Source organism: Pseudochaenichthys georgianus, chromosome 3 (genome assembly GCF_902827115.2).
Source record: "Pseudochaenichthys georgianus chromosome 3, fPseGeo1.2, whole genome shotgun sequence".
Classification (NCBI taxonomy): domain Eukaryota; kingdom Metazoa; phylum Chordata; class Actinopteri; order Perciformes; family Channichthyidae; genus Pseudochaenichthys; species Pseudochaenichthys georgianus.
Genome location: NC_047505.1, coordinates 42,686,892 through 42,701,791, shown reverse-complemented (window position 1 = coordinate 42,701,791; position 14,900 = coordinate 42,686,892). Strand labels below are relative to the sequence as shown.

The following is a 14,900-nucleotide window of genomic DNA, read 5'->3' as shown; positions in this document are numbered from 1 at the left end:
TATTTTTGATGAGCTCATTCTTACATAAAGACGCAGCCAGTAGATGTGTAACTAGAGAGGTGGATGGACCAGAGAGGGTGGGATGGAGGTAGAGTTGGTTGAACTGGTTGTGATGGTTTGATCCATCAATAGATGATGGATGTATGAATGTAAACAATAAATGGATGCTGGGGAGAATTATGACATGGATGAAAAAGGAAAGGATGGATGTAGGAACGTGATAAAGGAAGGAGTGGTAAATGGTTGGAGAAATGAAGAGTGTAGCTGCCCTTGGCAATAATCACAGCAGAGTCTCGACGGACGGATGCAGTTTCTTTATTGGTCTTTCAAGCATCGTGAAAACTAAAATATAAACACTCGCCGTTTCTCAATCTCGAGGATGCTGGCTTGGTAGTCGCGTACTTCCAAGTCACTTCCTTCAGAAACGAAGCAAGTATACTTCCAAGCCACGGCTTCGAAAAACGAAGAAGAATGGAACAGGCTAACAAGTGTGCCACTCTCTCTAACGGTTTCAACATAAACTGTACTGAAAATAAATACCTTGCGATGTCTATCTAATTATGAACTTGCTTTACTTTCACGGAACACATCTTTGGTGATAACAAATGTAACATATTTACCAACACATGTTCTACGCCACTACATACACATTTAAATGTATGCTGCGTCGGTTCAGCCATTCTCCGCAAGGGTTTTTAAAATTGGTCCGCGCACAAAGCATTGTGGGGATTTTAAGGGCGCGAAGTCTACCCATGTGCAGCCTCGAAAATTCCCCCAAACCAAGGATGCGGCCTCGGTGGAATTGCAACTATGCTGGACATTGGAACGGTCCTGCTGCGCCACTTGATGACGTAGCATCCTTGAAATATTGGCTTGGAAGCCAGTATCCTCGAGATTGAGAAACGGCCACAGACATAGGTACTTAATTGTCATTACAAAACATCAATAAAGCATTCGGTTAAACCACAACTGTATTAATTCACAGATCAAATAACAACGTGTAACAAAGTCTCTTTAACGTACCTCACTCCGCTCACCGAGGGTGCAAAAATGTGCGACGTCAAGCATGGCAGTCCTTATATCTCTCATATCAATTGGCACTATGAACAGTTGAGCCAAAGAACAACACACACAGTTTCAATTAAAACCTATATACTGTAAACCCGATAATATCACAGAATGTTCGTGGCAATAGTATTCTATAACTCACATGTACGTTTGAGAGGTCCGTAGCACAGACTAGACCTTGGCTGCAGTCGAATAGTCCAAAAATCAGCTCCTAAGTTCTAACCCTATCTCCTATTCCTTGACCTCTGAGTGAAACGTCACGGGGTTAAGGGATAGTCGATAGGAGAATTCAAAAGGATTTAGGAGAAGAGACTGCGGTACTTTAGAGAATCTGACTGCACTTTCACCACCCGACGTGTTTATGATGCGCCAGTGGACGTCATAAATGTGCGTCTGCTGCTGTGGGGAAACTACATGGAGGAAACTACAGTTTTCTATACAGCGGACTACAACATGGATGTTTAATAAGAACGAGGGACACTACTGTAAACTCATCTAGAGACTCTGCACCGTGCTCTGATGCTGTTGTTTTATGCTTTATGAACGTGGACAACAGAGAAACATATTCTTCATGACCAAAGTTGGAATTGAAATAAAAAAGGAAAGTGAAACTTATGCTTGTGTCACGGTCTGGGAGCCGACAGGAAAGTTCAACACTTGTCACCCTCTCCCTCCGGTCCACATTAATACAAATGATCCCAAAGATTGTATGAACTATGAAAATATCTTAAAATCAATACAAATGTATTTATTAGAAACGTTAGTCCTTAACATCTATCACTGTGTACATCACCATACAAACATCTTTTAAAAGTTGAACAAACCCCACACAGCTCAGTAAAGACTGTGAAATGTTGACTTTATTTGATAATTTCAGTAAAAACTAACATTCATATTTCTCTTTTTGATTATAATACTGATGAACGTTCAAAACAAAGCACTTTGGCCAGTTGCCACCTACGTTTTAAAAAGCTTAATAAGCACCGTAACTTTCATAATCGGTTGTTTCCGTGAACGGCCGACTGTTGTGTGACAGCAAATGCTGCGGCTGCAAGGCATTGTGGGGCAGCATTTTCTCCTTTCCTTTTGGTGAGGGAGGTCCAGTGGTTCCTAAGCTAAAGGAGGTTATAAAGGAAGTTTGAAACCTCCTTTCCTATCATCTAGAGAATTGGAACGGCACTTATCATGGCTGCCACTGATGCCCCTTTCACACCAACGCGTTTTCAGCTCCGGCTCGGAGCTGGAGCCTGAAAAGTGCCGGTTTTTCCTGTTCACACCGCAGCGGCGTCGCCTCTTAGCTCCGGAATCCGGTTCACTTCCAGCTCCAAAAAATTGTCGGTCTTAGAGCTTTGGAGCTAAGAGGTGGCGTCGCTTACGTCTCTCTTACGTCGAGGCGTGCAGGAAACTAAACCCACCTCCCCTGAACATGGGTCGACTGTCATGCCTGCCTACAAGCAGTAGTGCTTATAAACACACTTTATAAAGTCAGGCAACACTAACCAGGCTTCGTGTGATCCTGTTTATTTGTACCTTACTTTGACCATCCGTTCGCTGTCATTGATCATTGTGGAGAGAGGCAGACATTTTGTTTTGTATTATAGCAGCTATCGGATGGAATCAATACATGGGCTGCACAGGTTGTCGTGTCCGACTATCACAAGTAGAATCATAATAAAAAATACGCCGGTAAAATGTGCCTGTAAAAACGGTTTATGCCACAATAGGATAGCAATAGCAAGTAGTCAGTTTAGCTTCGGTTGCTATGCTAACATCACCCATTTTATACCAGAGAAACTTTCATTCTTTCACACACAGTGACGTCACGAGCTACCCACAATGCAACACGCGCTATATATAAATACGCCATTTTCCTGGAGGTGCAAATATCCTGGAAGTGCAAATATAAACAGCTAGCTAACGTAGCCAGGCAGAGTGCACTAGGTTTTTTTACTGAATTAACGACCGAAGAAATCGCTGCATGTCTTCGGATTACATCTCTGGACTTGAGGTGTGTGCTTTAGGTCGTTACCAGCGTAAACTAGAGCTGTGTGGGTTGTCGGATTGCCCTTAAAGACTGCCTGCAGATGTATGGAAAAACGACAGTGGCCTTCGTCGATTTTGGCTGCATCTACGTCTAATTTCTGGAAACACCAGGTGAATACCCCACTTGTCACAATAATATTATCATGCCATTGCATATATGTGGTATTTTAGAGTTGACTAGATATTGATTAAGGCAATAGACTATGATATTCAGTACAGGAAGCTTAGCAACACCTAGACGGTGTACGGCTGCTTGCACCTCGCGTAAAACGGTGGATATCGGAAGTACAGTGTCGCCCTCGGCCCAAGACCTGTATGTGTGTGTGAAAGAATAACAGCGTTGTGATGCCAAACAGCGTCAATTCAGACTGACACACATTCACTTAGGCTAAGGGGAACTGGGGATATGTATCAGCTGCTTGTGTGAGTCGGACAGTGAATACCAGCGCCATATAGATAGAAGAGTTACGATAACGGAAGTCCAAAAACGGTTATCGTCACGTGGTTCATGTAGACGAGGATCGTTCCCCGGAAGTTCATGGCGGGCATGCATGTGAATGCATTGATAACAGGAGATAGAACTACGATTTTTGGTAATCATTAGTGAATAAAGGTTTTGATTTGCAATATCTATACAACAAATCGATATGTGTATGTATTTACATCAATATGTTTTAAAAAATAAAATAGAATTTGCTAATATTAAGTGATAATATTAGGATTAGTGTGAACAACTAGTTTACATGTTACTAACAGTGCCTTGGTTAAAGAGCCTGTTGCTGTTTATTTATAGCTTTGAATTCTTTCAAACCAATATTATCTTCTTAAACTTGTATGGTAGTCAGGAGCATCACTTTCTAATGTATATTGATATATTTAGAGGGAGGGGATCTAAAGTAATGCTTTAAAATGCAGATTAGATTAATTTCTAACATTTTCTTAAATTCATGGTAGTTTCAGTAATCCCATGGTAATTGAGGACACAAGTTATCTAAATGACTAATGTCATCTTTATGGCTTTCAGAAAGGACAGGAGACCTACAGGTGACTATCAAAGGACTAGCAGCAGCAGCAGCATATGATGATGTTAAATGTGTTGCTTTAGGAACATCCATTGCAAATACATGGAATTCAATAAACATTGAATAGCATATCATGCAGTTTGTCTGTGCCTTTTCCTCCGTGTTGACCTGGTTTGCTGTGCTGCCTCCTAGTCGCCACCATGGTTTGCTGTGCTGCCTGGGGATGCTCAAATCGCTCAGAGAAAGGAGTACGAATGTACGGCTTCCCCACTGACACAGAGCGGAGGAAAAAATGGCTGGCTCAAGTCAGCAGGAGCAATTTCACGACCAACAGCAACAAAATATGTGATGTAATTATATACAAACACTGCATTTGCACTTTTTCACAAAACGAAAACCACACCATTGGGAACGCTTAATGTTTTGTTTAATACAAAAAAACAGGGAAAGGCTTGAAAAACACTGAGAGTTGAGACTCAGGGTGCAGGGTGAGGGTCTTAGTGCAGGTATTCAGGCTCCATTGAATCCACCTCTGGTTCTTGTGCTGAAAGAGGGAGTAACAGACAGGAGAAAGGGTTATACACACAGCACACCTATTGGATGGGAAATGCCTTGGCAGTACCGATCGGGCAGGGGGATCTGCAGCTCTGCCCGATCTGCAGTGCGCATGTGCAAGATGGTCCGCCATATTGGACAACGCCGGACGGCAACCCAAGTAGGACACTTGACACAGTGGCTTTTGGCAAAGCTCAAAAGGAAAACTCGAGAGATATGAGTTATTGTTATTACAACGTGACTTCACTATTATTTAACAACTCTTTTTATTGGGTTCTTTTATTTGGGGTTTGGACTATTCGACTGCAGCCCTTGTCGCTTGATACTTTGCGACACCAATTATGGCAACAGTTTAAACATGTGTTGTTATGATTCCGGGGTTCGGAGCGTCACGCCCATACCTACGCCAGCCCCTAACCATGCATACTAAATAACATAGCGGTCAGTTACAAAGAGGATAAGAAGAATGGTTCAACAGCTCTATATTTTCTGAAGAAAAAGATCAAATATGATTTTGAAGCAGGTAGATTGACACTGTAAATCTCCGACATTGAGTTCGGCCGTTGTTACACGTTTCTATTAATTGTGAAAAGATGAGATTTTGATAAGAACGACTACCCTCCTTGACACTTCGATGCGACCCGCCTGATTGGATAGTGATCAGATATATTTCCGCACAGATGTCTGGTCTTTACTGCTTTTTTGTTGTTGGAGTCTTTAACAGTCCTTTATGCTGTTTTTAGATTAAGTTTACTTCGATATTGCAGCCAAATTCATTTTTTCATATTTTCTGCGATATCCTTAAATATTCTTTACATTTATTTTTTCATTTTTGTATCTGCTCTCAAGTTAGTCAGCAAGACTGGTTTTCCTCCTCTTTTTCTTCCGACTCCGCTAAACTGTTAAAATGCGCCAACCGGCTTAGATCCAAACTCAATGTGACCCACACCATTGGAGCATATGGTGTTGTTGATCTGTTCCGAATACAAGCAAGATCCAACATACGAGCATAAAGACTTGACAGTTAATTGTAACAACAGCCTTTAACGGCTGCCTTCAGGAGGTGTTGGTGATAGTATACACCTGAACTGTGCACGTCTTTAAACATCTTACAGAATAAAGCCAACATCATGATTCAAATGGTGTACCAACTTGACCTGAAACATATCTCTACAGAAGCAGGCTCTCGAAGCATCCTGGCTGGACACTTTACCTGATAACCCAAAGCCATATGCAGTAACACCACAAAATCAATCTCTGTCTTCCATGCTCTCGCTGCCTACCTCCCTCTCACACACATACATATGTTTCACACAAACAAGCTCACACACTCCCAGCAGTGGGGGGAAAGGGAGTGAGTTGGATTAGTTTGTACACCACTGAAAATTGGCCAAACAGTCCCAATTATGGGATAACTTGGGCTAACCTAATACACCACTGCAATTACCTGGCATCAGCTCCCTCACATATCCACACACACACCGGCGCACACAAACAAACACAGGCACACACAAACGCACACCTGCTGTGACAACAGAAGGTGCTGATCTAATACGGTTGGTCACTTAGAGCGGGAGGAAGAGCGATTGGTCCTCCTCTGTCTTTGAATCCTTTTGTCCTGCTCTCTCTGCTATTTGTCTCCTGTCATTCCCCTGATCCTGACGCCACACTCTTCAGTTTCTCCCAACTGTTGGTTCTTCTGCTCGTCACCACTCTCATCGTCTCTACTGTCCAAACTGCAGTTTCTCTTTCACAACAACTGTCATTCGGTGTCCAACATGCCCCTTTCCCTCTTTTCTTTATGTCTTTCACAATCTCATTTTCTTTTGTACCCCCAAGTTTACATTCCTTTGCATATTTGAGAAGGTAGGAGGAAGATTTTCCTAGTGAGCTTTTTCTTTTTACATGTGAGAAAAACGTAAGCATCTATATTGTATTTTTCTGAGCTATCAATGATTCTATGCATTAGCCTATACTGTAAATGACCTAGGATAACTTGGATGCAAAAATATGTCATTTCAAACAGGTTTAAATGGAGACAGGTTGTATCTCTTTCTGTTCCCCCTTAAAGGGAACTTAGAATACAAAGGTACTTCATTAGTTCCTACAGTTGAATGTAATGTCTCACCAAGCCAACTGAACTGCATTTAAGGTACATGCAATACATGGCTTTATGGCTTTACTTCAGAGCAAAGTCTTGAGAGACTGAGTTAACATTAAAGCATGCACTACACTTTCCATGCATCTTCTTTCTCTGACTCCTTTTCTCTGTTACCTCTTAGTGCTTGCGTATGTATACCTGCATGTACCTGTGTGTGTGTGTTTATGTGTGTACGTGCACATGTGTGTCTCCTTAGTTGTAGTAGCAGACAACTAATTGCATAGCACTGTGTGGGACAGGTGGGGGAAGTGCTAGTGACAGTCTATTAAGTCAGGATATCCCTGTTGCCATTAGCAGCAGATTGCCCTGTGATTCTGTTGCCTCCACATTCACCCAGTGTCCACCGGGCCCGCAGATACTACACAAGGAATTTACAATAGGATGGTCACTCACCACACTGTACTAAAGAGCAGCGTCTTTTTTTAAATACCAAGCGTCTTTCAGTTGGGTTCTTTGTCATGAGTACCATGCTGCGAATGGATCTGGCCCTTCCTACATCCAGAACATGGTTAAACCGTACACCCCAGCGCGTGCACTTCGCTCTGCATCAGCCAAACGACTCGCTGCACCCTCGCTGCGAGAGGGGACCCAAGTTCCCATCAGCAAAAACACGTGGGTTTGCTATCCTGGCTCCAAAATGGTGGAATGAGCTCCCCATTGACATCAGGACAGCAGAAAGCTTACACACCTTCCGGCGCAGACTGAAAACTCATCTCTTTCGACTCCACTTCGAGCGATAGAATGACTAACAAAGAACTGCTAACAGAGCACGTATATACTAATAAAGGACTGGCTTATCTATAGCCAGTTGAGTAGCACTTGAAATGTTTGGCTCTATGAAACCTGATGTTCTTATATGATTCTGTTTTCTTCAAGGTTGTGTCTTCCTGGTCGAATGTACTTATTGTAAGTCGCTTTGGATAAAAGCGTCAGCTAAATGCAATGAGGAAATGTTAAAAGCGATGGAGTAGTTCAACTGAGGCCAGTGTCCATGTTGCCATTAAAACGATAAGCAAAACAAACTCTAATAATATTTTACACCAAAATGAGCATGTTTATGCAGGCTGCTTAAATGCAGGACTACCTGCTTATATTCTATATAATCCTTTTGTAACATCCCGTCATGTCTGCTAAATTGTTCATGTCATGTTAATCAGGTTCATGTTATTGTTTCATGTTTAGTTCATAGCCCAGGTTAGATTTATGTTTAGTCAAGTCTTTTTGTTCACCTGTCTAGTCCTGTCATTGCACTTCCCGTTTTATTTTGTACTTACCTCTGGTCTCATTTCAGGGACCTTTACTTCCTCCCTTTGTGTGTTTTCCCGCCATCGTCAGTGTCTGCCCCGCCCCTGGTTGTTTCCACCTGTTCCCCCTGACCTCATGTATAAATAGTCCTGTCTCCCTTTGTCCTGTGCCAGTTCGTCTTGTGCCTTGTGCCATTTAGAGAGCCAGCTTGTCTCGCCCAGAGATTATTGTATTTTGTGACCATAGTCAAGTTTATTTAGTTTGTAATTTGCTTTGCTATGTTTTGCCCCTTAGGAGTGATGTTTTGTTTGAACTTTATACTTTTACAAAGTAAAGACTATTTTTGAACAAACTTTCTTTTGAGTCGTGCGTTTGAGTCCAAGTGTCTGTAAGGTCCTTAACAGAACGAACTGGCCAAAAAATGGACTCAGCCGACTCCGGTTCCTTCAAGGCCGATGTGTTAGCGCAGGATGCTAAGCTAACCCTCCATGCTGAACAGCTGTCTTCCATCAACCAAGGAATGATTGGTCTCACGGATCGTCAGGATGAATTCCAATCAGCTGTAACCAACCAAGTAAATCACCTGGCACTTCAAATGCAGCAAGTTCTCTCACCCCTCAAAGACGGTTCCTCTGCACCTACTCCAGCAATGTCAGGTCCACCGTCTGTTGCTTCGGATCACACCACCCCACCTGGATCGACGCTTCGCCTGGCTCCTCCGGAGAGGTTTTCCGGGGACTCTGGTAACTGTCGATCCTTTCTGGTACAGTGTGAACTACATTTTGCTCATAACCCTGCTGCCTTTGTTTCGGACCAAGCTAAGGTAGCTTTTATGTTGTCCCACATGTCTGGTAGAGCCGCTGCTTGGGCTACAGCCGAGTGGTCAAGAAACTCGCCCATATGTCAGTCACTGAACATGTTTACCCAGACCCTAAGCCGTGTGTTTGATCACTCATCACCTTCCAGAGAAGCCTCACGAGTCATTATGCAGATCAAACAGGGACAACAGAGAGTGACAGACTATGCAATAGATTTTCGTACTCTAGCAGCAGACAGTGGGTGGAACACCCCTGCTTTAATTGATGCCTTCATGAATGGTCTACAAGACTCTATAAAGGACCAGTTGGCACCCCATGAAATACCCACAGATCTTGATTCCATCATTGCCATGTCAATTCGCATTGATAACAGGCTTCATGAAAGGCAGAAGGAGAGAATTAGAACCAGTGCACGACCTCCGAGCCACATGGGGTACTCACCTGCCTTTCGACACCCATGGAGCTCCAGTCCACCTTCCTCAGCCTCGCCCAAGGAACCAGCGCCCTTGGCTGCACCGGAGGAACCCATGCAGCTGGTGAGCCAATTCTCTGCAACTGATTTCCCTCCACGTTCATTGACCATGGTACATATTCAAGTGCGTGACCAAGACATTACTGTGGGGACATTAGTCGATTCAGGTGCCGACGAAAGTCTGATGGACTGGAGTTTGGCAAAGAGACTATGCATCAAGACTGTTCCGTTGACTTCCCCTGTTACTGCCAGTGCCTTAGATGGCAAGTTATTATTTAAAATAACCCATGTATCTGAACCTGTCCAAATAACTATTGACAATACACACATAGAGGAAATGAAATTCCAGTTATTTGACTCTGCACTACACCCCTTGATTTTGGGTTATCCATGGCTGATCAAACATAATCCGATCATTGACTGGCGATCAGGGAGGGTTAAGGAATGGGGCCCAGGCTGTAGGCTGACCTGTTCAGACCTTCCTATGTTCTCCACAGAACCTGAAAAGGAACAAGACAAACACACTCATAAGCCTGACTCCATTTCGGATTATCCCGACCTGACTAAAGTGCCCTTGTGTTACCAGGACTTAAAGGAAGCATTTAACAAAACTAGGGCCATGTCCCTACCTTCCCATCGACCTTATGACTGTCCCATTAACCTGTTGGCTGGTTCTCAGATCCCTAAAAGGAGACTTTACTCTCTCTCTGCACCGGAAAGGGAGGCTATGAAGTCCTATATTGACTCCTCTCTAAAAACTGGACTCATCAGACCATCCTCCTCCCCAGCGGCTGCTGGGTTTTTCTTCATCGATAAGAAAGATGGTACCCTCCGTCCATGCATTGACTATAGTCCCCTTAATGAAATAACAGTTAAAAATAGATACCCACTCCCTCTCATGTCTTCGGCCTTTGAACTTTTGCAGGATGCAAAACTATTCACCAAACTGGACTTGAGAAACGCTTACCATCTCATTAGGATACGAGAGGGGGATGAGTGGAAGACCGGTTTTAACACTCCCAGTGGTCACTACGAGTACCTAGTCATGCCATTTGGATTATGCAATGCTCCGGCAGTTTTTCAGTCATTTGTCAACGATGTGCTGAGGGATTATCTCAACAAGTTTGTATTCGTTTATCTCGATGACATCTTGATCTTCTCACCCGATGAGGAGACCCACACCCATCATGTCCGCCAGGTACTGCAAAGCCTGATGGAGAATCAACTCTACTGCAAGGCTGAAAAGTGTGAGTTTCACGTCAAGACCATCTCCTTCCTGGGGTACATCATCTCGGCCAATCAAATCCAGATGGATCCAGAGAAGGTCAGTGCAGTGGCCAATTGGCCATCTCCCACCAACAGGAAAAAGGTGCAACAATTTTTAGGCTTTGCAAACTTCTACAGGAGGTTTATAAGAAACTTTAGTGGCATTGCAGCACCTTTACATGCTTTAACCTCTCCCCATGTCATGTTCAAGTGGAATATACAGGCGGATGAAGCTTTCCAGAAGCTCAAGAAACTGTTCACGACTGCCCCAATCCTCACAGTGGCCGACCCACGGAGACAATTTATCGTGGAGGTGGATGCCTCCAACGATGGCATTGGGGCGGTGCTGTCCCAAAGATCTGTCCAGGACAACAAGCTACACCCATGTGCGTTCCTTTCACGTAAGTTGACAACTGCAGAAAGGAACTATGATGTGGGGAATAAGGAGCTTTTAGCAGTTAAAACAGCTTTGGAGGAATGGCGTCATTGGTTGGAGGGGGCTGAGCAACCATTTCTAGTTTGGACTGACCATAAAAACCTGGAATACATTAAGAACTCCAAAAGACTGAACTCACGCCAGGCTAGATGGTCATTGTTTTTTAATCGGTTTCATTTTGTATTGTCATACAGACCAGGCACACAGAATGTTAAACCTGATGTATTGTCACGTTTGTACGATCCTGAACCTGTTGCCAAAGAGCCCGAGAGCATCCTTCCACCTAACCGTGTGGTTGGAGCAGTTTCATGGCCAATAGAATCAGTGGTGAAGCAGGCAAATGGTGAGACCCCGGCACCTAGGGGTTGCCCACGAAATAGGTTGTTTGTCCCTGTTTCCGTTCGATCACAGGTAATACACTGGGCTCACACGTCTATGCTCACCTGTCATCCTGGAGTGAAACGCACAACCTTCATGATCAAGCAACGTTTCTGGTGGCAGGCTATGAGGAAGCAGGTGGCAGAATATGTTGCGGCCTGCACTGTCTGTGCCAGGAACAAGACCTCCACTGAAGCACAGATGGGGTTGCTGCAGCCACTTCCTGTTCCGCATCGGCCATGGTCCCACATCTCGATGGACTTTGTCACCGGACTACCGATATCAGAAGGTAACACCACCGTCTTGACGGTGGTGGACAGATTTAGTAAAATGGCACATTTTATTGCACTATCCAAGCTTCCCTCTGCCAAGGAAACGGCAGAGGTCATGTTACGTCATGTCTTTCGCATTCATGGTTTTCCCAGGGACATTGTGTCAGACCGGGGCCCACAGTTCATTTCCCGTTTCTGGAAGGAGTTCTGCCATCTCCTTGGAGCCACCGTGAGTCTTTCCTCAGGATATCACCCCCAGTCGAATGGCCAGTCAGAGCGCATTAACCAGGAGCTAGAGACCTGTTTGTGCTGCCTGGTCTCCCAGAACCAGGCATCCTGGAGCAAGCACCTGATGTGGGTGGAGTACGCCCACAACACGCTGCCCACTTCCGCAACAGGACTCACACCGTTTCAGTGTGTGCACGGCTACCAACCACCTCTGTTCCCTGCCAATGAGGCCGAGGTCACGGTCTCATCAGCTCACGCTATGGTCCGTCGGTTCCGCCGGATCTGGGCCGGTGCTCGTCGGGCTCTCTTGCGCAGTGCCAGCCGGATGAAGGAGGTGGTGGATCGACGCCGGAGACCTGCTCCACCGTATCGGCCTGGACAAAGAGTTTGGTTAGCTACCAAGAACTTACCCCTCCACGTCATGTCGAGAAAGCTAGCGCCAAGGTTTGTTGGTCCATTCCCGATATCGAAGATCATAAACCCGGTGTCTGTGCAGTTACGTCTACCCAGGTCATTAAAGGTCCATCCAACGTTTCATGTCGGCAAGATCAAGCCGGTCAGGGAGAGCTCATTGGTACCCGCCTCTAAACCCCCTCCACCCCCCCAGATGGTAGAAGGAAGCCCCGTCTACGCTGTAAAGAGACTGCTGGCAGTTCGTAAGCGAGGGCGAGGAAGACAGTTCCTTGTGGACTGGGATGGGTACGGTCTAGAAGAGAGAACATGGATCCCAGCGAGTTTCATTGTTGATCCGGCCATGATTAAAGATTTTGATCGGGATCACCCAGAAGTTCCTGGGACGTCAAGAGCCGTCCCTAGAGGGGGGGGTACTGTAACATCCCGTCATGTCTGCTAAATTGTTCATGTCATGTTAATCAGGTTCATGTTATTGTTTCACGTTTAGTTCATAGCCCAGGTTAGATTTATGTTTAGTCAAGTCTTTTTGTTCACCTGTCTAGTCCTGTCATTGCACTTCCCGTTTTATTTTGTACTTACCTCTGGTCTCATTTCAGGTCCCTTTACTTCCTCCCTTTGTGTGTTTTCCCGCCATCGTCAGTGTCTGCCCCGCCCCTGATTGTTTCCACCTGTTCCCCCTTACCTCATGTATAAATAGTCCTGTCTCCCTTTGTCCTGTGCCAGTTCGTCTTGTGCCTTGTGCCATTTAGAGAGCCAGCTTGTCTCGCCCAGAGATTATTGTATTTTGTGACCATAGTCAAGTTTATTTAGTTTGTAATTTGCTTTGCTATGTTTTGCCTCTTAGGAGTGATGTTTTGTTTGAACTTTATACTTTTCCAAAGTAAAGACTATTTTTGAACAAACTTTCTTTTGAGTCGTGCGTTTGAGTCCAAGTGTCTGTAAGGTCCTTAACACCTTTCCCATTACCAATAGACAAGTCTACCTTTCTTGTTTTTTTTCAGGAGTTTCAGATGTTCTCTTTTTTTGGTCATGTTTTGGCTGTTGTATATAATGCCATTTTTCTTTTTTTTGGGAGGGGAATGCATAAAACATATTTTTCTGTCGTCAGCAGGGTTTTTACTACCTCAGAAAGAGAAGTCATGGGTTTGGATGCAGTTTTTATTGGGTTGTGATCATGTTAATTACATTCATAAATGGTTCTCGCAGAATTCCATCTGTTATTCACACCTATCAGAAATGTGGTATATTTTATACTGTGTGTGTGTGTCTTCTTCTGTTGTGTGTGTGTGTGTGTGTGTGTGTGTGTGTGTGTGTGTGTGTGTGTGTGTGTGTGTGTGTGTGTGTGTGTGTGTGTGTGTGTGTGTGTGTGTGTGTGTGTGTGTGTGTGTGTGTGTGTGTGTGTGTGTGTGTGTGTGTGTGTGTGTGTGTGTGTGTGTGTGTGTGTGTGTGTGTGTGTGTGTGTGTGTGTGTGTGTGTGTGGAGGTGGTGGCAGTGACAATCCAGGGAGTCCCAGAGGGCGTGCAGCCTCCTGTGGTAACAGCTTTAAGCCCTTCCTCCCTCCATGTAAGCTGGTCTGAAGCGACTCGTCCCAATGGAAAAATACAACGCTCCCACCTGAACCAGATTGGTGTAGGAACCATATTTACACACATCAGTGGGCCCAGAAATTATACTGTGTTTGGTAAGATTCTCAGATTATCAAATGCCTCACTTTTCCTTCACATTTCTCCCACTCATCAAACTCTCTCTCTCTCTCTCTCTCTCTCTCTCTCTCTCTCTCTCTCTCTGTCTCCATTGCCCTTTGTCCTGTCTCTTCTCTACTCCTTCTCATCTTTGTTTCTGCTTACCTGTCCTTTACTCTCCTTCTTCTTTCTTCCTTTGAAATGCATCTATTTATCTATATCTGTTTCTGAAAGGCATCTAATGACTACATGTACACCTGCTCTCTCTGGCCAAGCCCCTTAACACAGACACAAATACACTCAAGTGAACACACAAAAGAATACAAATTAAAAAAAAATACAGAGGCACACTCCGACACAATTCGGACACAATCTTGGGCTCACATGCCTTGAAGCTCACACGAAAAACTCAAATATTAGTACAAAACAGCAGAACAAAAGCTGTTTTAGACCCAGTGCTCTAACAAAACACTACAAAAAAAATGTACCCAGCACACACACAGACAAATAGAAGTGTTGTCTCAATATTGTACATCTGCACACAAACATGGTGGTGTCAGGACTGCATGATTTGTGGGTTTTGTTTTATCTATCCTGAGGAGGAGCTGTGTTTCTGGCCTTCTGCCATCATTCACAAGAGACACACACACACACACACACACACACACACACACACACACACACACACACACACACACACACACTAAGACATGCACACAAACACCTGAATAAAGCATTGCAAAGCAAATGTTTGTTGTAAAAACTGAACATTATAGAGACACTTACTAAAAAAATGCCAAACAACAATAATCAGAATTAAAATACTTACCTTCTTCTGGA

General features: G+C 44.3%; 1 protein-coding gene across 1 annotated transcript in view; it reads left to right on the top strand.

The window, feature by feature from the left end:
* The window catches only part of ush2a (Usher syndrome 2A (autosomal recessive, mild)), a 257,394-nt gene that overhangs the window by 182,600 nt on the left and 59,894 nt on the right, over positions 1 to 14,900 (top strand). Inside the window, exon 66 of the mRNA XM_034103486.1 lies at positions 13,861 to 14,059. Within this exon, the coding sequence (XP_033959377.1) occupies positions 13,861 to 14,059 (199 nt within the window). The remainder of the gene's footprint in view (positions 1 to 13,860; positions 14,060 to 14,900) is intronic.